At 38.1% G+C, this 23,757-nt stretch overlaps 1 protein-coding gene across 4 annotated transcripts in view; it reads right to left on the bottom strand.

The window, feature by feature from the left end:
- LOC127853588 (glucosidase 2 subunit beta-like) overlaps positions 1-23,603 on the bottom strand; it is a 49,337-nt gene extending 25,734 nt beyond the window's left edge. For all 4 annotated transcript variants that reach the window (XM_052388248.1, XM_052388249.1, XM_052388250.1 and 1 more), the window contains exons 1-6: positions 23,437-23,603; positions 11,265-11,381; positions 10,840-10,935; positions 10,286-10,461; positions 9,197-9,326; positions 8,417-8,501 (exon numbers count right to left, since the gene is read on the bottom strand). In XM_052388248.1, the coding sequence (XP_052244208.1) occupies positions 8,417-8,501; positions 9,197-9,326; positions 10,286-10,461; positions 10,840-10,935; positions 11,265-11,381; positions 23,437-23,518 (686 nt within the window). In that variant the 5' untranslated portion in view covers positions 23,519-23,603. The remainder of the gene's footprint in view (positions 1-8,416; positions 8,502-9,196; positions 9,327-10,285; positions 10,462-10,839; positions 10,936-11,264; positions 11,382-23,436) is intronic.
- Positions 23,604-23,757: the final 154 nt, after the last annotated feature.

Below are 23,757 nucleotides of genomic sequence, written 5' to 3'. Positions count from 1 at the left end.
TTCAGTTCATACATTTCCAAATAAAAGAGAGTTTTATTTGTATCTAAAACCTATGCTCCATCGTAGAATGACACGCTCTTTTCATTAATCGATACTAATTATATGATCTCCGTCGTTAATTCGATAGTCATTTGTCCTCGCTGAGCATTGTTATTTCTTTTAATTGTCCGCCATCTTGGATCACGTTAACAACATGTGTACAACGAACGTAAACTCGTATATGTCCAACTACTTTCGCGAACCAATAGTTAAGTATGATGTCGTTCGGCCATTTTCACGGAACACCGCCGATCGCGATGCTGGTTATAGACGCTTGCATTACTGTCTATTCTGGGGCGTATGAAAATCCAACCATCGGAGCGACCTAGATCGGTCAGGGGCGATAATAATAGACAGGGATATAAACAAATTTTTTAAATAAAATTCATTTTAATTATTAAATACTTACCTGTTATCGTATGCTTATACTTTCCAAGGGGAAATAACTCATCCGGAATTTTAACTGGGAATCCGCCACCTCAATACCGTAATACAGGCCAGGTTAAACATAGTGCAATGCAACCTAGCCAAAAATCGGTAACCAACCCTCAATATTCTTTCAATATATATACAAAAATATTAATCGAATAGCGGGGTGGGAGGTGGGACTTACCGATAACAGGTAAGTATTTAATAATTAAAATGAATTTTATTTAAAAAATTTGTTTTAATGTCATAAATACTGACCTGTTATCGTATGCTGATTTTGCAGCTGCGGTGGGAAGGTTCGTATATATTTTCCCAACACAGTAGAACCCATAAACAGGGTTATCAGCTAATGATATCAAGTAATCTTCGTTAAAACGGTATTAATTATGACTTCTCGGACAGAGTAATATGTCTATGTCGTAAAGAAGACACTACCGTTAGTGAAACCACAACAAGCCCAAACGTATACAAATTGTATTGTTGGCACTTCAGAAAACGAAGATAAAAAGATGACAAGGTGGTCGGATTCCTCCAGTAAACAGCTTAGAGCACGTCAAAAAGTGGGGTGTGATTAATATATGCCCACAAAACAGACAGAGCTCTTAATTCATGCGGTCAGATCCTAAAAAGGAATGAATCCTTAGATAGGATAAGATTAACTTTCCTTAGTCGAGGTCTAACCCCGAGAAATAGAAGCCGCAGACACATCTCCCCCCCCCTTTTTTGGGGGAAATGAAGAGTGTCTTTGAGAACCTCGAATGGACTTCTGACTAACACTGCTGAGATAGAACTTCAAAGCCCTGATTGCCCAAAGAAGTTTATCCTCATCTTCATGACTACCAGTTTAAGAAAACTTGGAAACTTGAAGGTAGAAGCCATATAGAGGACTTGATATTAAGCAAGGAATCCTGGCTGACACAACAAAGTGAAAACGACAATAGATCCAACTGGAATTGGTCGTATTCAACAGAAAAAGCATGAATTTCACTTCTCCGTATGGTAAAAGCCATAATAAGACGGAAAACCGTCTTAAAATTATATTGGAACTGTTAATAAGCCTGATGAAAAAGGTTCATAGGGAGCTCATTAAGCATCCCAACATGTTACACAAGTCAAAACCGCTTAAGAAGGTAAAGGAACGAAAAACATAGTGTTGACGTTCCATAGTTTGGATCAGTTCCAAAATAGGTAAGACAGCACAGAGTTGCGATGACTTACACAAAACTAGGTATACGAGAGCATAATCTCTATCCTTTGATGAAGAAAAGAACAAATTTCTTATCATCAAGAAAAAGATGAGAAAAACCTCTATGTATCTAGCAGAGTGATTAAGGTAATAACTATGCTCTCAATTACCCAGTAAAAAAAAAAAAAAAAAAAAAAAAAAATGAATTTCCATAGAACCTTTATACAGTTCTGATGGAATTATCCTTGCACAAGTAACAAGGATTGAAACTCTAACAGAAAAACGTTCTTCTGTAGAGATAACTAAAAGTTATTAATGGCCAGACATGAAGTGGCACATGTTTGGATCAGTAAAAATATGTCTCAGTGAGATATGATATTTGACCTGTGAAGAAGTTTCCTGAAAATAATTGTACAGGAGACTTAAAAGGTCGTAGAACCATAATCCCATGGTTCATTACGTATATTTCATGAAATTATGGCAAAAACTCAGTTATTGCAAAAACTCACCAAGAAGGCAAGATATTCCAGTTTATGTCAATGGACGAATGTATAACAATCGCACACCCTGCTGGATCGATTTCTGTGAACTGCATTGTTGACGTTGTTCAGCATACCGGTATACACTGCGATATACGATCGCATAACGCTAATAACTAGCGTTTGATGATAAACAACATTCTTTGATATACTATGTACACCATGCAACTCGTCTGCAACTTCACTGGCGCGCATGCGCGATTACATTATTGAACCCAACGGAAAAATAATTCGAAAGAAAGAACTGCAGGACAAAAGGTCCAACAGGGCGTTGAGACGAACTGGTATGAGAAAGACGATAGAGAAAATTTGTTGTTCTTGCAAAGAACGAATAAGTTCCTGATTTCCAGTTACAAGGAGTGATAATATGATCACCTCCGTGTCTGTAAGTAAACCACGACCGATGTGTGATAGTTGAAACCATCACAAAGGAATCGTGAAAATGTGTTGTAAATGAAAAACAGCTAAAAATAATTTTTGCTTTTCAAGATGTATATGTGCAGGTGATATTCGTTAGGATACCACATAATTGAGAAAATCAAGATACGTTGTTCTATGTGATCGTCCATAACCTTATCTGCTCACATCTGTATAAGATGTAAGGAAGGTTGTGGTAGAATAAACTATATTCTTGCCAAGATAATCTTCTAGTCTAGACACCATTGAATAGTGGTAAATAATGACAAAAAGATGGAAATCTGTGTCATTAAATAATCCCGAGATTAATACAATTATCTTAAAAATAAAGCTGAAACGGACGTAAGAAAAGACGTCTCAGCAGAAGGACCGGTGACCGGACCGGTAAATACCGACCGGTGACCGGAACCATTTGTCAAGGATGGGTGGGCAAAGAAACCACGGCAAGCCGAACTTTCCCACTCCAAACACACTTGAAAATTGGTAGAATAGGACAGTGTTTAACACTTATAAGTTAATGACCTATCTACAGAATATAGCCTCTTCTTGAACCAATAACAGGCGCCTTTAAAATCCTGGATAATACAGGTCGCGAAGTCATCGATTTGCGAAGTACGGAAATATGATTGATAGTGGTACCTCCGGAATCGGAGGTGTGATGGCAGAAAAAGGTGAAAACCCTAGGGGTAACCTTAAGCGGGTCCACGCTTGCCGGTAGAATGCATGGAAGTCTTAAATTCTGACTTGATTAATCCATTTACTTCAAGACTTCTAACCTGGACGAATTCCGAAAGGAATACGACCAGTTATAGGAAGACGGCCTGTTATGGCCAGAAGTGTAATAGAAGAATAACTTTAAGATGAGGTCCCTCCAGATCCTAGGATCTAAGATCTGAGTTCAATAGGTCCTAAGCCATCTACAAGACTGTAGCCGCTATGCGGTCAATCTGATAGGCAATCCTATGTATCAGAACTCTTGTTGATTCCAGTAGCTTGAAAATATGCACTGCCGTAGGAGCAATAGAAAAGCAGAAGTCGATACAAATGTCGTCTTGCTAATCCTGCTAGCGTCATTAATGTGTCCCAACTGTTCCGTGACACTGACTGCAAAGTCTGTAGCCGACAGGTAAAGGCGGTTAAAACAATTCATCCTTCGGGTCTCGAACATAAATTAATAGAGGTCAAATAGTAATGTTCGACCTCAATGCTAATCTCCGAGCCCACTTCAGCCGATCTATCTGCAAGACCAGTAGTCTGCATGTAGCCGGTTGAGATAGAAGTACAAATAACAGATATAGCATGATTTGGTGACCGTCGCCAGTAGAAAATCAGTATTGAAAAACAAAAAAAGTCATGTAGATTGTTGAATCCATAAAATATAGTATTCAATACAATCATAGCCAGGGGTATACAACTATGTAATGTAGACGATACCCGTGATACTAAAAATTGACCGATGAAAACACAGTGGAATACCGGTAATTGGTAAGTGGTGACCGAACCGGACCGGTCAATGACCGGTAACTGTAGCCCGGTGAACGGACCAGTCATAATATGACCGGTGACGTTACCAGTTAAAGACCGAAAAAATGGTGGAATCCAAATGGTCTGTTATCAATGTCAAGCACTGCTCGGAAAAGAAGATCATGCCAAAAAAATCCAATCCGATGGCGATGAGACATCACTTATTCTGACCGGTGATCAGTGATCGGTGATATGACCGATGAATGGTGACCGATGTCCGGTGATCGGGACCGGTATAATATAACTGCGTCAGAATGGAAATATCTGGTGCAGAAGAATGACCATCCACGAAGTCATCTGATAATGTTAACCGGAAAACAACGGTAGATTATCAGTATTAATAGGCATAAGTGTCCTTGTAGTCGTAGTGGAGAAAAGAACAGCTTATCCCGAAGCCTGAATGTTAAACGAACTAGTGTTCGTATACAACTACGGCTCGGTGACTGCAACATGTGTGGATGCCATAAGAAGAACCATCACACGTGGAATGGAGACATGATATTCCTAAAGGAATAAAATGGAGAACGTCGATATGACCAGTAGGTTCATTAACGCCTACGTGAGAAGTGGCGACATCCATATAACTTCGATGCCGAAATATTGTTCGGCTACGCTGGAAATATTGTCTTCTACAATATTGTCTCCGTGAGCATTGACATGATCGCTTACGAGCGTATCAACGCCGAGAACTGCTCAATGAAGGAGAGGTATGTTCGATAAATATCCAGTGGTGCTCAATGCAGTCCGCTGATGTCTACGTGAAGGTTGACGACGTCCTCGTTTCCTGCGATGTCGAGATCTGGATCGGCCGAGATGTGGATCGGCTGCGATGAGACCGAGATCTTCTAGAATAACGTCTCCGTGAGTGACGACGTGATCGCTTACGAGAGCCGCGACCATGAGAACTGCTCGACGAAGAAGAGCGTGTCCGATGTCTAATCCTTGATGAAGACGATGTATTCAACGAAGAATAGGAGAATAATTCAATGAAGAAAACCGAGTTCTTCTTCTTGACCGGTGACTGGTGTTATCGGTGGCAGGCCTAACTGATGACTGTTGACCGGTGACCGGAGCGATGATCAATGACCGGACCGGTGACCGGACCGGACCGTTGACATGACCGGACCGGTGACATGACCGGACCGGTGACATGACCGGTGACCGGACCGGACCGGTGACATGACCGGTGACCGGACCGGTGACATGACCGGTGACCGGACCGGTGACATGACCGGTGACCGGACCGGTGATCAATGACCGGACCGGTGACCGGACCGGACCGGACCGGTGACCGGACCGGTGACATGACCGGTGACCGGACCGGTGACATGACCGGTGACCGGACCGGACCGGTGACCGGACCGGTGATCAATGACCGGACCGGTGACCGGACCGGTGACCGGACCGGTGACCGGACTGGACCGGTGACCGGACCGGTGACATGACCGGTGACCGGACCGGACCGGTGATCAATGACCGGACCGGACCGGTGACATGACCGGTGACCGGACCGGCCGGTCAGACGTCGATCAATGGTCCGTGATCAACGTCCCCGGTGACGTACCGGTCATATCATGACCAGTGTTGTCACCGGATAATGACCGTATGGCGGATGCCAAATGGTCCGGCATTGGTCGATGTCCTTGACCAATGCCATCGGGCAAAGACCGGCTGACGGGTGTCGCCATATGGTCTGATGTTGACCGACTGTCTAAGAGACTTAGCATAGTACGGTCGCGATCGTGCCCGATACCCGGTGACTGATACTGCAACTATCATCCATGATCTGCGAAGTCACCGGGTATTTATCCACTCTTGTTTCTGCGACCATCATGTAGTCGAATATATGAAAAACAAGAGCAAAGCATATTCAACCATAAACTGGTCACAGACCAGATTATCATACGGCACATAAAATCATTATTTGACCATAATGAAAATTATAATAATACTGCCGTAGATCATAAATTAAACAAAAGTTTAATTCAAAACAGATGAAAAATAAAATGACGATCAATTAGATTGTCATACGGAACGTTAAAATCATTATTGCACACAATGGCAAATGATAAACAATCTGTCAATAGAAGAACACGCTTTGCACGATCTCGTAACACATTAGAAGAACATGCTTTGCACGTTCTAGCAATGTATTAGAAGAGCACGTTTTGCACGTGGTCATTCGCGCCTGAAAACACCCAGCATGGTAGAAATAAACCATTGTTCGATAAAAACAAGCATGGCTTACCTTTTACAAATGAAACAAAATCCATTAAATCCACACAAATTAATCCGAATGAGAAATAAAAAGATAAATAACACAATTTATCTATTCAAAACCCCAATCAACCAAGTGAAAAACAATATTTTAATTCAGAGCCGTAAAAGACACGTATACACCTGGTTGATCCGGAAAGAATATTGAGGGTTGGTTACCGATTTTTGGCTAGGTTGCATTGCACTATGTTTAACCTGGCCTGTATTACGGTATTGAGGTGGCGGATTCCCAGTTAAAATTCCGGATGAGTTATTTCCCCTTGGAAAGTATAAGCATACGATAACAGGTCAGTATTTATGACATTAAAATACGCGCATGAATAAATATTGCTTTCGGCTCTTTTATCATCGTCGAAAAAAAAGAAAATAAAAAAAATACGTTTTCAGAAATCGCAATAAAAATTTTTGGGTCGGGGGGTAAAAAGTGGGTCGGTCGGTAAAGGGCAAACAAACTCAATTTTAATTTAGGCCTGATGTAGGAACAAAATGAAATTACGTGCATAATGTCCATATTGCCATCTATCCATATTTCAAGTTTCATGAAAAAATATTAAGAACTTTTAAAGTTATCGCAGGATCCAGAAAAAAAACACCATTTTCAGCAGTATTTCTAGTCTATTTGTTGCCATAGCAACCAGAATTGTTGACATATGAACAAAATGAAATGACGTGCATAATGTCCATATTGCCATCTAGCAATGTTTAAAGTTTCATGAAAAAATATAAAGAACTTTTAAAGTTATCACAGGATCCGGAAAAAAACACCATTTTCAGCAGTATTTCTAGTCTATTTGTTGCCATAGCAACCAGAATTTTTGACGTATGAACAAAATGAAATGACGTGCATTATGTCCATATTGCCATCTATCCATATTTCAAGTTTCATGAAAAAATATGAAGAACTTTTAAAGTTATCACAGGATCCAGAAAAGTGTGACGGACGGACGGAGACAAAACCATAAGTCCCCTCCGGTGAAACCAGTAAGGGACTAATTAAGTATATGAACACATTCTTTATCCATTACCTGACAACTGCTTTGCACTTACATCAAATACTTATTTAACCATTACAATGATTCTATGGGGAAAATGGGTCCTTATCAATTGACATTTTTGTTTAGAGATTTGAAAGTGACAGAATTCAGCAACATAAATACAACAACAACCTGTGAAACAAGCACAATTTACCACTAAACTTATCTACAAGTATTAAAGTTTGGTGTGCATTACAAATGATATGAGTAATTGACGACCATTTACTTCTTAAATGCCGCTAATATTTGGAGTCTGGAGGCAAGGATGATCATCAGCCATTACTTGTTACTTTCTTTTGTCACAATATCCAGCGATACAAAATCACCAACAAGTTTTGCAGCCTTTTACAGAACCCTTTCTTGCAAAGACGCACAGTGAAAATGGCAATATGCAACCAGCATAAAACCAGAACAGCCTATGAGTAACTTGCAGTCTTTTCAGGTTTTATGCTGTTTGCTGCTCAGCGGGTATCTTGTGGTTAGAAATGAAGCCTTGAACACTTAAATCTAGTAGGACAGGTCTTTAATTTAATTTGACTTCCTAAGCGACTACAAACGGGTCAAAGTGTGTATCTAAAATACAGGAATTACTGACCATGGTGTTTATTCTGAATTGGAAAAAGTATTCTTGCCAGGCCTATAGGGAAAATAACTTGCAAAAACAAACTGAAATAAGAAGAATTTGCGTTGTGAAATCTTTTGATTGGGAATTATGGGTCTGTTTAATTGCTTCCTACTTAATTGAAAAATCCATCAAAATATTCTTTTACATGCTTTTTTGCTTATATGTTCAGTTTGAGTTGTTATTTTATGTCTTTACTCGCAGATAATTTGCTTTTAGAACTACGTCACAACTTACTTTTCTTTAGGGAATTTTTCAGACATCAATTGGGAATTTGGAAATGTTTCCTTGATTGGGGAAGTGCCTTTTATGGGTACTATAAAAAGAAGGAAAACAATCACTGACTGACCTGTTGTCTTTATTCTCGTCCATCTCATAGAAGGCTGTCTCAGCCTTGACCTTGTCCTTGGCAGCTTTAATTTTCTCTAGCTCCTCTGTAAATAATTGCAGTCAAATTACAACGTAGGATATGAGTCTAGCTATAGGACAGTTGGACTTTATGCTTGTGTGTAAAGTGTTATCCTGAATTGGCCTGTGCAGCCTGTACAGGCTAATAAGGGAGAACACATTCTGCTTTTTCTGATTTTGAAATTTTTGTTAAAATGAAGTATCTTCTTGTCAAAAAATTCAGTTTGGGCTGCACAGGCTAGTCTGGGACTACAATTTATGCACAAGAAATAAGCCCTGTTTTCCCTTAGTGAGGCTCGTATGAGATATACATAGAATGACAGTACATTGTTATGTGTGAATGACAACAAATGTTAATAGACTACCATCAACGGTTAAGTCCCAAAATGATTGGATTGACAATGTATTGCAGTGGTATTATATACAAAGCTGCATGCAAATTCTGGTACCATGTGTTTGTTTGATAACTGGCATTGAGTATTTACAACTAATAACCATGGTACAGTCTAAAATCTAAATATATCAATTCATTAACATCTCTAAAACTTTTGTTGGCTCAGTGAGACCATGCATTTTTCATGTTACAATTCATGTTGAATAACAGTAAACATGTAAAACGAGCCTTATTATGCAACTCAAGGACTACATTAATCTTGTAATTCTGTTGCGCTCAGTGCTGTGATGCTATTAAATTTATTTCAATCATACGTTCAATCCATACCTTTCCATGCTTGTTCATGTTTTTCTTTGGCCTCCTTTTCTGGTGTTTCTGCTTCATTCTTCTTTTGCTCCATTTCATTTTTTACTGTCTCCAGCTCAACTTTTGTCTTCTGCAGTTCTTCAAGTTCAGTCTAAACATTAAAAGCAGATTTTTTTTATAGTCTACCACAATATACTACATGATGAAGGAATTGAACAGAACAAACTAGATGCCTCCTCAAAACATACATGGGCACAAACAAATCGGTGATACATTCAACAGAAGATGAAAAGACAAAGGGACATAATTAGAGCCAAAACTGGTCACAGTCACTATTCCTTTCTTAACAATCATCTACACATTAAGGTCACTCAACAGGGAAATTTTGAGTGAGATTCAACCACAAATTAAAAAGGAGTTGAAACATGACTATTGCCAAGCAATATATGTCCCCTACCGGCTCCACCATTGTCAGAAATCCCACCATTGTCAGATTATTTTTTTATAAATATTGGTTGCCATAGAAACCAGAATTTTTGACATAGGAACAAAATGAAATGACCTGCATGATGTCCATATTGCCATTTATCCATGTTCGAAAATTTCATGAAAAAATATGAAGATTTCTGAAAGTTATCGCAGGATCCAGAAAACCACCGATTTCAGCAGTATTTCTGGTCTATTTGTTGCCATAGCAACCATAATTTTTGACGTAGGAACAAAATGAAATGATGTGCATAATGTCCATATTGCCATCTATTCATGTTTCAAGTTTAATGAAAAAATATAAGAACTTTTCAAGTTATGGCAGGATCCAGAAAAGTGTGACGGACAGACAGACTAACAGACGGAGCGCAAACCATAAGTCCCCTCCGGTGAAACCGGTAGGGGATAAAAACAACATTTTGGTGCTATATATTCCAGAGTAAAAATTTATCTTTCATGTTGGGGGTCATTAGACTAGTCATTAATATAAAGTATGTGCAAAGCAATTAATGATAAATAAGTGAGAAGTAAGAACTGAAAACACTTGTTACATTTTCATAGGAACATCACATTGGAACATTTCACTCAACCTACAGCTGTCCAAAACCATTAAGACAGCCTAACCTTCTTCACAGCCCGTGTCTTCTTCCCGGTCTCCATGTACTGCAGTTTCAGTGTGTGCCCCTGCTCCTGTAGCTGCCTTACCAGCTCGGCCTCCTCTCTCATCTTCTTGCCGAGCTCCTTGCAATTGTTTACACACTCAATGTTGCCCTCCCACTCATCTGTGCCGTCACAGCAGTCTGAAGGTATTTGCATCAATGTTAATAACTGTGAAACCGACATGAGCCTTGCTCTCTGAAATCATGTGCACAGGCTAATCAGGGACAACGCTTTTAGCATAAAGTGGATTTCTCTAAAAAGAGAATTCTTTTAGACTTTAATACCATTAAAGCTGGTTAAAACGGGCTAATCTGGGACAATATAAGTACATGCATTAAGCCCTGCTTTCCTACAGTAAGGCTTATATCATTTGTCGGACATTAAGCATGTATGGAATTTTGTAACAACGCTCTACTGAGTATGGGTTAAATATAAAGGTTACTAAGGACAACATGAACAAGCGTGCAGCAGATTTGTATCATTCCTAATCATGGTACCTCAGCAAACAAAGCACTTACCACAAATGCCATCCCCAACCCGAGATGAGAGGATATTCAACGGTTTGAATCCAGCATTGGTGCAGTGAAACTTCCCACCAGGGCAGGCAGATGTACCTAATGTTCACAATAAGATATAAAACACTATATGGTTTGATTAAATGTGGCAATAGCTAGCAAGTTACTAAGTTGAAGTTTTCGTCAACACATACAATGTTTGAAGATGGTACCTAAATTGTTATTTGTTATAACTATAATATCTATTGGTAGCTACCAACTGTACAATCATTTACACACAAAAAATGTTACTTGATTGTAAAACATTTTGAAAAAAGAAAATTGCCAGTATTGTACACGTCAGACATTGACATTTAAATTTCACACACCAGGATGTGAATAATGAGTTCTTCACAGATGTGAATACATGTAATGAGTTGTTGACTTACCGGGTTCATCGGAGCCATCAGGGCAGTCGCAGTAATCGTCATTGATGTATTCAAACGGCAACGACTTGCTTCCATCGATACATCTAAACTCTGCACCAGGCTTGTACCAACTGGCCACTGTTAAACATACAAAGAGTGTCATAACAAAACAATCACAATTTGTATAATTTTGAGGAGTTGGTGACAGTTCAGTCTAATTAAAAGAAGTTATTTTTTTCCTTCTTTATAAAGTACTGGAAAACGGCAATTTCCCAATAAGAAAAAAACTGCAAACTTCCAAATTGCTGTCAAGGAAATTCCCAATTAAAGGTTTTCAAAAAACATTTTATGATTCTAAAACTATATTAAAAAGTTCAGAAGAAGAAGTACCAAAAAAATAAACAAGTGAACAGTTTGATTCAATTGCATTTTTTTCCCTGACGTACAGCAGGAAACTCCTTCATTACCCAGCGTTCTAGATAAGCTGCGTATCAGCGTCATATACGCATTCGAAATACCAAGATACGCTCAATTAATCATTTATGTGCGTACATTTAAGCAAGCCAATCTGGACTAACGCAAATGATGTAAATTCTCTGCGTACAACGTTAACAAACAAGGGCTGTTTGTAAAACATGCATGCCCCTCATATGGGCTCTCCGTTGTAGTGACAGCCATTGTGATAATACTTTTTTTGGCACTGAGACCTTGACCTTTGACCTAGTGACCTGAAAATCAATAGGAGTCATCTGCGAGTCATGATCAATGTACCAATGAAGTTTCATGATCCTAGCCATAAGCGTTCTTGAGTTATCATTTGGAAATCATTTTACTATTTCTGGTCATCGTGACCTTGACCTTTGACCTAGTGACCTGAAAATCAATAGGGGCCATCTGCGAGTCATGATCAATCTACCTATCAAGTTTCATGATCCTAGGCTTAATCGTTCTTCAGTTATCATCCGGAAACCATTTTATTATTTCAGGTCAACGTGACATTGACCTTTGACCTAGTGACCTGAAAATCAATCAGGGTCATCTGCGAGTCATGATCAATGTACCTATGAAGTTTCATGATCCTAGGCATAAGCGTTCTTGAGTTATCATCCGGAAACCAATTTACTATTTCGGGTCACCATGACCTTGACCTTTGACCTAGTGACCTCAAAATCTATAGGGGTCATCTGCGAGTCATGATCATAGTACCTATGAAGTTTCATGATCGTAGCCATAAGCGTACTTGAGTTATCATCCGGAAACCATTTTACTATTTCGGGTCACCGTGACCTTGACCTTTGATATAGTGACCTGAAAATCAAAAGGGGTCAACTGCAAGTCATGATCAATCTACCTATCATGTTTCATGCTCCTAGGCATAAGCGTTCTTGAGTTATCATCCAGAAACCATTTTACTACTTCAAGTCACTGTGACCTTTGACCTAGTGACCTGAAAATCAATAGGTGTCATCTGCGAGTCATGATCAATGTACCTATGAAGTTTCATGATTCTAGGCATAAGCGTTCTTGAGTTATCATCAGGAAACCATTTTACTATTTTGGGTCACCGTGACCTTGACCTTTGACCTAGTGACCTGAAAATCAATAGGGGTCATCTGCCAGTTATTATCAATCTACCTATGAAGTTTCATGATCCTAGGCATAAGCGTTCTTGAGTTATCCTCTGGAAACCATTTTACTATTTCGGGTCAATGTGACCTTGACCTTTGACCTAGTGACCTGAAAATCAACAGGGGTCATCTGCGAGTCATGATCAATCTACCTATCAAGTTTCATGATCCTAGACATGAGCATTCTTGAGTTATCATCCGGAAACCATTTTACTATTTCAGGTCACCGTGACCTTAACCTTTGACCTAGTGACCTCAAAATGTGTTTATTAAATTACATGAAGGGGTCTGCTGGCTTCTTTGAAGCCAAAACAAATTACTTCTCAAAGTCAAATAGATTCTTTTTATACAGAAAAATTTTTATCGAGTAAAAACATTGTACTGTCAATACTGATTGATTTAATTTCCTATGTTTTCAAATCAAATAGGACACAATTAAATGCTATTAAAACAACTGTTGAAAGTTGGCAAAAAAGTTTTCCGTGGCTCACGGTGTTGAACGATAAGGACGAAGTTCGTCTTAAATGTAAAATCTGCCAGCAGTTAAAAAACAAAAAACACTTCAAGAAACTTGCTACTATGAAGGAATACACATAGCTAAGGGTTTATTTTGTTTAACATGATTAAAGTAGTGCGTCTGTATCCCGGCTATATTCTTTACTTTTAGCAAATTACCCTTCAAGAAAGGCAAAATTTGACCATTTACCCCCATGCTTTGAAAAATGGGGGTATTTACCCCCATGGGTCAAAAATTATCAATAAAGCTGTTACCACAAGATATATACTCTGTTGGGAAACCCCCCATTTATCTGAGCAGATTTGTTAATATGGATATCATCATGCCTGATTCCATACATGCAAGTCATGCATGAGAATTTATTAAAAGCAGACATTGTTAAGTCCTCCATGAATACATTTATTTTGAAGAGCATCATATTAAAAGGTGCATTTATGGATGAAAGATAATAAACAGGTATTTTTGTTGTTGTATGGAAACAAGATAGGATTAAGTTGGCAGTGAGAATTATGTAAGATTGGGCCGCTGAAAAAAACAAGAAACCGTCGGAGACGGATGATGCTGCCCAAAGTTTTTTTTTCCAAAAATATTGCACTATATATTCATATAAAAGGAAACATCTTGAGGGCACAGTAGTGGGGCAGGGCTTAACACTAACTTTTTTTTCAACTAGTCCATTCGGGCTTGTAAATGCAGAACCTACTAGCCCTGACCAATCTTTCATGTTCCCTGACCCAAGTATATCAAAACCTTTATATTTATCATTCAACTTGTATTTTCTTGTGCGTAGAGATGCGCAATTATGATTCAATAATTCTTATTAGCTTGCCTTACTAATGCTAATGAATTCAATATTCATCTACTTAAGACATCTATTTGTAATCTTCACGCCATTTCGGGAGAAATTTCCTTTTTTTTCCTCATACTTTCTCTAACTTTCCTCCTTCCCTTTTTTTTTCTTATCTGAGGAACCCCCATCCCAACCCGTAAAGCCAAACCTTTTTTTACATAGATTGCCGCGTTTACCGTCTGACACCAAATGGTAAGTGAATCTTTGGTTTTGCAAAATAACGTGTTACGGTAGTCGTAACAATTGTACAGGGTTAACTCTCTACTAAAAGCCGGGATCGACCATTAATATTAGTTTTGCTAATTGAATTGCGTAAAAAAGATTGTCAAAACACTTCTAATCGATCAAACAAATTACAACTATTTAAAATTGATAAATAATTAATAATTTTATAGCAACTTTGTGTTAATGTCGAGTTGCCTTCATCCATCCCGGTGATCCTGGGCGATCCCGGCTTTTAGATTATAACATATTTTTATCGAGAAAACACGTCACTATGAGGAAACCAATCACAAACCGTATCTAGCTGAATTCCTTTTAAAAATAGGTACTGACGTGTTTTACCAGGAAAACTGCCGGGGATTTTCTGAATTATCGGCCTTTTTTTTTTGCAATCAGGAGATTCCAAATCTATTTTGAGATACGATCCGTTTGTTGTGTCCAACTTCACTCTGGGATTTAATTGTCATCTGATCATACTGTATTAAGATTGTTGCATCTTTGAAAAGCTTATTTAAAATGCAGTTTATTGATATAGAACACATAATCCCTCCCAAAATACACACGACCGGTCGGGCATGTTCCTGGGACATTGGCTAGCCCTGACCTAGGTACAGGCAGTGAATGTCGTTTGGACGTGCCTTAGTGTTAAGCCCTAGTTGGGGGGACAAGAATTTTTTTATAGAAAATTTCAAAGGGCCATAACTCTGTGAAAAATCATCCGACCAGAGACCGATGATAATATGCACATCTCCTCTCACAGGCAGCAGTATCATAAATTTGCCCCCCCCCCCCCACTGAGCTTACCCCAGGGGTTCCAGATTGTTAAATGTACACCTATTGTGCATGGTTTGACTTTTCAACAACGAATATTGACAAAAACACACAGTTTGAAAAAATAACCCTCGTATAGGTATTATATATACACAAGGTATGAAACGCACTATATGCCTATTGCTGAAAGATTGTGGAACACTGGACGTGACCTTTTTCATCGAAAACACACATGTTCCCATGCAGTTGCTGACAAAATCCAAATGAATTCGTTAAAAGACAGTAAAAGCAACGAGATTACACTACTAACCGATCTCATGCTCGGCTAATAACTTTAATATTTAATTAAATTCGACTTTCTCGCAACATGTCTGTGTTTTGCTGTCATATTTTGTCGATTGGTAGTGAAGCTTCCCATAAAGTTTCATTGAATTCGGTCATTATATAGTTGCTGAGAAATAGCCCGAACAAGAATTGCACTATATGTACAGTTAATGGAAAATTTCAAAGGGCCATAACTCTGTGAAAAATCATCAGACCAGAACCGGCTGATAATATGCACATCTCCTCTTGGTAGTGAAGCTTCCCATAAAGTTTAATTGAATTCAGGTCATTAATTGCTGAGAAATAGCCCGGACACAAATTGTGCACGGATGGACGGACACACAGACGGACAGACGAAGTGATGACTATATGCTCCCCCCAAATTTTTGGGGGGGAGCATAAAAACAAGGCGCCAAAAAACTCTGTTATGTGTGAAGGCGGTAGTGGGTAAGAGTCCTGTACCATTTGAGTTGTGGGCAATTTTCATAAAGTTTTTACATCACAAACATTTTATAAATATATGACTAAATAAACATAATTATTAATCTTTGGTCTTTAATGTGTTGCTTTAAAAAAATTACAGTCTGTAATGATAATAAATAATTGTGTTGATAGTGTCAAACAGCTATCTTGAAAATAGGTTCTTGTTGAGCCATGGATTCTGATGGTCTATTCCAATTTGAAGTTTTGCATACTATAAATAGCCTTAAAACTTGAAGGAGAGGTAAATTTCTTGTGAAAAAATGTCAACTGACGATGTAGTATGGAAAATACTCATTAATAAACGATTTTGTGTTACATAAGAACACTATAGGAACAAAACACAAAAGAGAAAATATTTGCTAAGAACATATTGAGTTCTGAACAATATGGACCTGTCTTTGTGGCATATTTGATCAACAAAATGATGGCAACTGTTGCAAAACTTTTTTCCGCAACGTCTGCATTATGTGGGAAAATTCAATCATGATTTCACATGATTTCTATAACCACAACTCAAACAGAGCCCAAGAATCAAAAAGAACCTACCATACAGTTAATGGGGGAGCGTAGTGCATGTATGTATACTGCAACACGGTTGACTCGCAGTACTTAGGCCTAACAAAAAAATATGTTTGTTTCCACTGACATGGCCTAAAAAATTAGGGTAGGTAGGTAGGCAAATTATTTTATTTTTAAAAATATTTTTTTTTTAGAAAATGTGTACATGGTGCATCTTCTCATTTTTTTGTGTACAACTGTATGTACAATAAATTTGATGATGTATGTAATGCAATATGGCTTTATTTAAATGCTTTAATGAAATAAAAACTTGCTGTTCATTAATTTTGCATTTGTTGCTTTCCTTATTTCCGAGTTTAATGTTGACTTCTGGCAGCGGCTTTAATAGTCCATTTTATTACCAATAAAAGGCATAACTAAAGTCGCAGTAAGCTTGACCCTCAGTGTCTATAGGGATTCAGTGTTGTTATACTTTCCGTTCCTTTGGAATCATGGAGTATATACTATATTATTTATAATTTATAATATATTAAATAGCCCAAAAGCCATGCTTGGGGGACGCGAGTGGTGTTGCATGTAACATTAACACCATGAACAAACCCAATCAAACTGGGTGTGCTATTATATTTCTTGGATGCAGTTTATGCTTCCAAAGGACCACATTTTCAGATTATATTATGTACTGGTGTTGTGAGGTCTATCTACCAGGGCAAGCGCTGTCCCAAAATTTCTTTGAGCCGACCAGGTGAGCCAAAGGTGTCGATTGTTCCAAATTTGAAATCCTGAAAATTAGGCCAGGGGTCTTGGAACCGCAGCCGCAGGAATCCAACAGGAATAAAAGGCAGATCCACCACCCCATCCAGAGCCTTTACTAATTGTTCTTTTTTATAGTCTTTCCAATTGTATTTTCAGGTGAATACAATTTAAAATATTATAAACCACACCGTCCGTATCACAGCATGTGCATTCGTCATTCTATTTCTTCTATAAAGAACTTCGAAAATAAATTATAATCGACGAAAAATAATGTATTCGAAAACAACAGTCCGAAAAATTATACGCGTTTGCCACATTAAATAAAATGTGCATATAGTTTGACTGCAGACATTGCAAAACTTTACAATAGCATTTTTGTGGGTAAAAAACAACTTAATTATCACCTTTTAATTTCAAACGATAATCGGCAAAAAGGTGTAACATCGTCGAAATAGAACTAATTATTTAATTATCATCCTTTAATTCGGATCGATAGTCGGGAAAAAGGTGTTAAGTAATCAGCTTAGAAATAATTTATTTATTGGTACGCTTCATTTGATTTGCTAATCTTTAAATACGACGTTTGCCATCGGCCACTATATTGTTGGCAGACGACAAGATCAACTGACTGTGTATTCCAAGTGTACAGTGTCTGCGCATGAATGACCCAATATCATGTGTGAGCAAACTCATTGCTGATTGGCCAGCTACCACGTGCGCTTCAATAACAATAAAAATGATATGCAGATAACGTAGACAAGTTTGACAAGTTTATTGACCGTCGCCGAAAAATACGCGGTCCGATTTTTTTCGAATTTTAGGCTCAAAAAAGATTAGGACCGGCGGCAAAAAATTAGGTAGGGTCGGGCCACCGGAAACAAACAATTATTTTTGTTACGCCTTAAGGAATATTCATGTGCGTCTTGAAACCATCTTCATATATCAGATAAATGATTTAAAGGACAATCATTGAACTTAATTTTATTGGATAATTGCCTTCTTATGACGAAAATCCTTCAATAATAACTGCGGAAGAAACAAAACAAACACCACTTTCTGCCAATGTTGTTTATTTTTTCGCCCGGTAAATTCGTGGTTAATAGGTCAAACAGCACCAATATTTAATTAAACATGAATACCGTACATTACTTTGTATTGCACGCAGTGTTTTATTCCAAATTTCAAATTAAAAAGTTGGTGCGCGTAATACATTGATACAACCCTTTCCTTGCTGTTAAATTGCGAATAATTCTTTTCATAATCGAAAATAATCATAATAGCTGCCATTTTTGTACTCCAGAAAAATACACCCTATAATCTTACAGACTGAAGGGCCGTTGTTGAAACAACAAAAAGTCTGTATATATGAACGGGGTAGCATTAGTTATTTACAATAAAATAAAATGTTTGAATAAAGTTTGCGAACATTTATTTGTCTGTGTTTGTGCACTTCTACATTGGCAGCTTACGTTAGACTGGTAAAGGTATTTGGTCTTTTTTTCAGGTAACCATAGGTGTGAACAGGGACTTCTTAAGTGTTTTCCAGTTTGGTCCAGATTTTTGGCGCATTCATTGTTTATCACATTCACGCCTGTGTAACGCGACAAATAATAACCCAACTTGTCCAACATAATAGATTATCAGTTTTACGTCAATACTGACATTTCTCAACAACTGTCTCCCATGCGCCACGAAGTTATTCAGCATTCAAATTCAAAGCCATGCTTTCCCCCCGAGGAAGAATGACATGATGTACATGAATTCTTATTTTCTCACATTTAACACGAAATGCACGAGGACTGTTAATCTGTTGCTAGAAAATTACAAAATTGTCAGAAAAGTATAGTGCTATGCAACCCATGCTCCTATAAATCATAATGACGCTTCCTATTTTGAATGCTTACCGGTAATTAAGCTTTCCAATGCCCCGGATTATTGGATTGCGCAATAGTAAAATGGCGTCCATTTTCGGTCCGATATTGCGGTTTTATTGCCTTTAAATATTTGTTTCTCCATTCTTGCATTAATAAAACAGCCTGCGCGCTATACATGGGAGCGCGCTATACGAGAGAAAATTCGGTAATCAAAGATCTGACCTACCATTCAAAGAAACAATCAATAACGTTTATAACAATTTAAAAGTATTTAATTTAAGACATCAAATAAAATTAACAGCAGTTATATTCAAGCACTGTCTGATTTTTTCGTTACCACAATTATAAACACATTGAAGTTTCGAAGAAAGTGTCAAAACGCCAAAATATCCACAAGGTTGTTGGTGGCAAAGCAATGACGGAAGATAAAACGTTCGATGCTGTGCGTCAATACATTGCCGAGTCCGCCCCGCCCCATCGACCGCTGGCGAGGCAATGACAAAAGGCAGTCCAGTAGCAGGACCATCACGTGCAATACAGACCTGTGATGATGACTCCATGTCCATAGATGATGATGTGACTGACGATGAGAAATGTTGCGTGTGCAAGTACTACTTAGTGTTTTATCCAGGTCGTTTTAGCGTGGCGCGGCGCCATGCCCTTTTTTGAAGCCCCATGCTTCCCCCTTTCAAGGCCAGTTAGTGCCACGCTGCCCTTTCCAAAGACCGCAGCCCTGCCCTTTCATGATCACCCGCTATTGTGCCCTTATTGAAAACATCTTTATTGCCCCTCGACCAAACTTCTTAGCCAACAAGTATCAGAGAATGGCCCCAAGGCAGCGAAGATTCGCGCGGTTGTGATTTAGTCATGCGTGAATAACCCGGTGTCAATATCAATAGATAATTTTGGTGGCTTTGTTATACCTTGAGCACACTTAGCGGTAATGTGTACTCTTCCACAATAAAATTGTGGACATCTACTTCGGAGACTGGATGAAAACCTCGATGTTATCCCCGTGCATTTCATGCATAATTCAATAATCTCAAAGCATTAAATTCATGCGTAATTAAATATTGCAAAACACAAACAAGTGTAATCTTATTTGTTATCGTATTTAATTAATAATTGAAACAATTACTGTAACGTAAACTGCGAATCGCCTAAAAGGCGGACATATTATACGACGTTACGTTGCTATGCGCACATGTCGCTTACATCATTTAAATTAACAAGATGGCGGAGTTCACAGAAAATAAATTGTGACTCTCGGCAAAAATGGAAAATAACGATCGAATTAACGATGGAGATCATTTTTAAAAAGGATTAATGAAATACCCGTGCAGTGCCTTCCCCAGGAATTTGTTCAGGCGCCCCGGGGGTGGGTTTGGGAGGGGTGTCCCCTCCCGACGTTGATTTTTTTTAATTTAACGTGTCAATTCACGTTCTGTGGTGCGTTATAACTAAAAAAAAAAACAGCGTCAAAAGACGTCGTTTGGTGCCCTATGACTCTTCAAAAAAATCCCCCAGTCATTTAAAAATATCCTTTTTTTATATTGTTAAATTGTTTTAAAACTTTTCCGCACAGATAGTAAAATCCCGACTAGAACGATTCCCCAATACATCCGTTTCAACCCGACTCTATTACTGTATACTTACTATTTTTCAAGTTTCTATTTATTACCCGATAATCCCGTTTATTCCGTTTTTATCAATCTCTTTCTGGTAAATATTAACGATAAAAGCTTTCACTTATTTCTTTAACACAAACCTTGCCATTTTTTAAGTGACTATTTATAGATTTGATATAATATTGCCTCTGAATATGCGTCAATCCCCTGACCTGTTGTGTGCTTGTTAAAACGCTCAATACACGCCATTTGTATGCAATAGACGCGACGTTGTACATGCTGCATAATTTTCGCGCTCTTTTTAATTGAGAAAAAGATTCGACACAAAATAAATTTGCACTGCTAATTTGAAGCAAAATATTTAACGTTGCGGTAACATTTACATTCGGAAGTGTGTTTCGGATTAAAAACGCGTCAACATCGACTTACGGTAATGGGTTTCGGATTACAAATTTAATCATTCTCATTTGAGATTTCAACAAATATTAACCGTTTCGTTATAAATTCAACGATAATTTGTTTACACACTTTACGAGTCGAATAAATGTTTTGACGGAATTATGCATGAAATTCACGTTGTCCACGAGGATCACGGCCGGTTGCCATCATCAGTCTTCTAACTATTGATTATCGGACGAAACATTTACAAGTGTGCGTAATTAATTCAACGAAAATTTGTTAAAGCGCATTACGTGTCGAATAAATGTCAGAAAAACGAGGTGAATCAGTTCTATAAATGGACATGTTGAAATATACATGTACTGGAATTAAATAAATTGTTATCACATAATTGTAACCGGGAGTCATTTGAACAACTTACTCGCTATAATAATTAATTGTTTACCACTTGCAATTAATTTCTCGTATTAATTATGAGTCATAGGTAACACTTGTTTACAGTAAAAAGGTGTGATGATGATGCCTGAAACCGTCTTTAATGTTCTGTACTGTACTAATTACCGGTTTGATATTACTCCAATGGTACAACTTCTTGCTAATCAAGCTGCGATAAACTCTTACTTCATGCCCGACGTCAATCAAAAATAATGGTCGCTAGTTAACCCCGCCCTCATAAGCATTCGCGTAACCGATTGGACGATGAACTTCACAGTTTGACGACTGGAAAGTTACCAGATACATCCGTGTCAGCATTTAAATGACCGTGTAATGTGGCTAGAATAATCGATACGCGCGTCATGCTATTCTCTTATCAGTGGATTATCCATTACCCCATGTGGTGTTTATGGCGATTACTTGTGAAAGTAGGTACCGAGTGCTCTTTTAAAACAGGGAATATTGATACACTGATAGGGAAACCTTGATTTTTTTGGACAATCTCCACTTTCTTTTACTGAAGAATACACTGATCGGAAAATTTCAAGCGCCCCGGGGACTCTGATTTCGAAATTCAAGCGCCCCAGCAAGGGGCGCTTAAATGGCCTGGGGAAGACCCTGCCGTGATAATAAACGATGCATAACACGTTTTTGATGCCAACAACATATTTATAAGTAATAACGCAGAGGATATGTCATGTAAACAAGTGTTTGCAAATTGTTAGCGTTCAGTTTACTCGCAAAGTTAAAACATCTGACAAGATTATCGTTAGAAAATGGGTTAAGACAAACATGGTTTCATTTATATGTTAGTGGATCTGTGTATAATCGGATTCATATGCATATATTGCTTCATTTATGTTTGTCATACTGTAGTAGTACAGTTTACTGAAACAGCATGGAGCTTTTAAAAATGGACATTGCACGGTAAATCTATTCATATTAAGTATATATATAAAGTAAGTTAAATACACAAATTACTATTAAATGTGATTGTTTATATTTTTCCCACAACTGCCTCTGATGCAATAACATGTTTCTCCAAAAACCAGGTATTCACAGAGCGTTATTGCCCATTTTTGCCTAAGTTGCGAGTTAAAATGCCCTTTTTGAAAGTGATGCGCCATGCCCCTTTGCCCTCCTGAGAAAAACACTCCTACTTCACTTCAAAAGTTGGACCGTCTCTTGCAATTTACACATGGGCGCAATGTGATGTATGCCAACACTGGACACACCTAAAATACTGCACACCAGTCAGAGTAGTCCAGAGAAACACTCCTTTCAAATGCCCATGTTGTTAAATTAAAGTTTTTTTTTGTTTGTTTTGTAGTTGCTATTTCAATGAATATTGTTTCTTCATTGAATTTGTTTATAATGTTAGTACATTTGCACGGCTGTTTCCTTAGTCAGTGTTTGAAATGACGGCACGATATGACAATTCATGCAACAATCTGAAACCGGTGTCGCACTTTCTGTTTTACAGTTTTTGACGTCCATTTGTTTTTATTGTTAACATCCCTTATTTTGGCTTGTTTGTTCCCGTTTTTCGTTGTAAATTAAACTTTGAAAATTCATCTTGATGATGCAGTGTCCGAAAAGACGACAACAAACACGGAAAACTTTTAAAGGTGAGTTTTATTGTTAAATTATCGGAAACTGGTAACGCTGAGGCTATGATAAATAAAATAAAACATTTCATTACCCCACCCAAATTCCTAGACCGCAGCCGACGTGAATCTTAGCAGATCAGTAACGACAATTACGACTTAAAATTAAAAACAACGTACTTGATATAGAAACCCCTCTTGGTCGAGGAATTGTGGCCAGACATGATGTAATAACGCAGAAAAATAACAGCGAACAGATCATTTTCGGTATCGTCTGTTGTCGCGTCACTTTTTTACTTTAACACCGTTTTGAACGTGGAAAAACATGGAGCCATTTGATTGGTCCATTTATTTGTCGCAGCATCTTGAAAAGATAAACGCGCAAACTTGCGTTTGACGTTCTCGTAGCACGTCGATTGAAGGACTCTTTATCTTATAACACGTGTCTTTCATATGTCATTCTATTCTGAAACCGGAGGGGACTTATGGTTTGCGCTCTGT

The sequence above is a fragment of the Dreissena polymorpha genome, chromosome 12 (genome assembly GCF_020536995.1).
Source record: "Dreissena polymorpha isolate Duluth1 chromosome 12, UMN_Dpol_1.0, whole genome shotgun sequence".
In the NCBI taxonomy this organism is placed as follows: domain Eukaryota; kingdom Metazoa; phylum Mollusca; class Bivalvia; order Myida; family Dreissenidae; genus Dreissena; species Dreissena polymorpha.
Note: the sequence above shows the minus strand (reverse complement) of the source record. Positions and strands in the feature narration are given on the sequence as shown.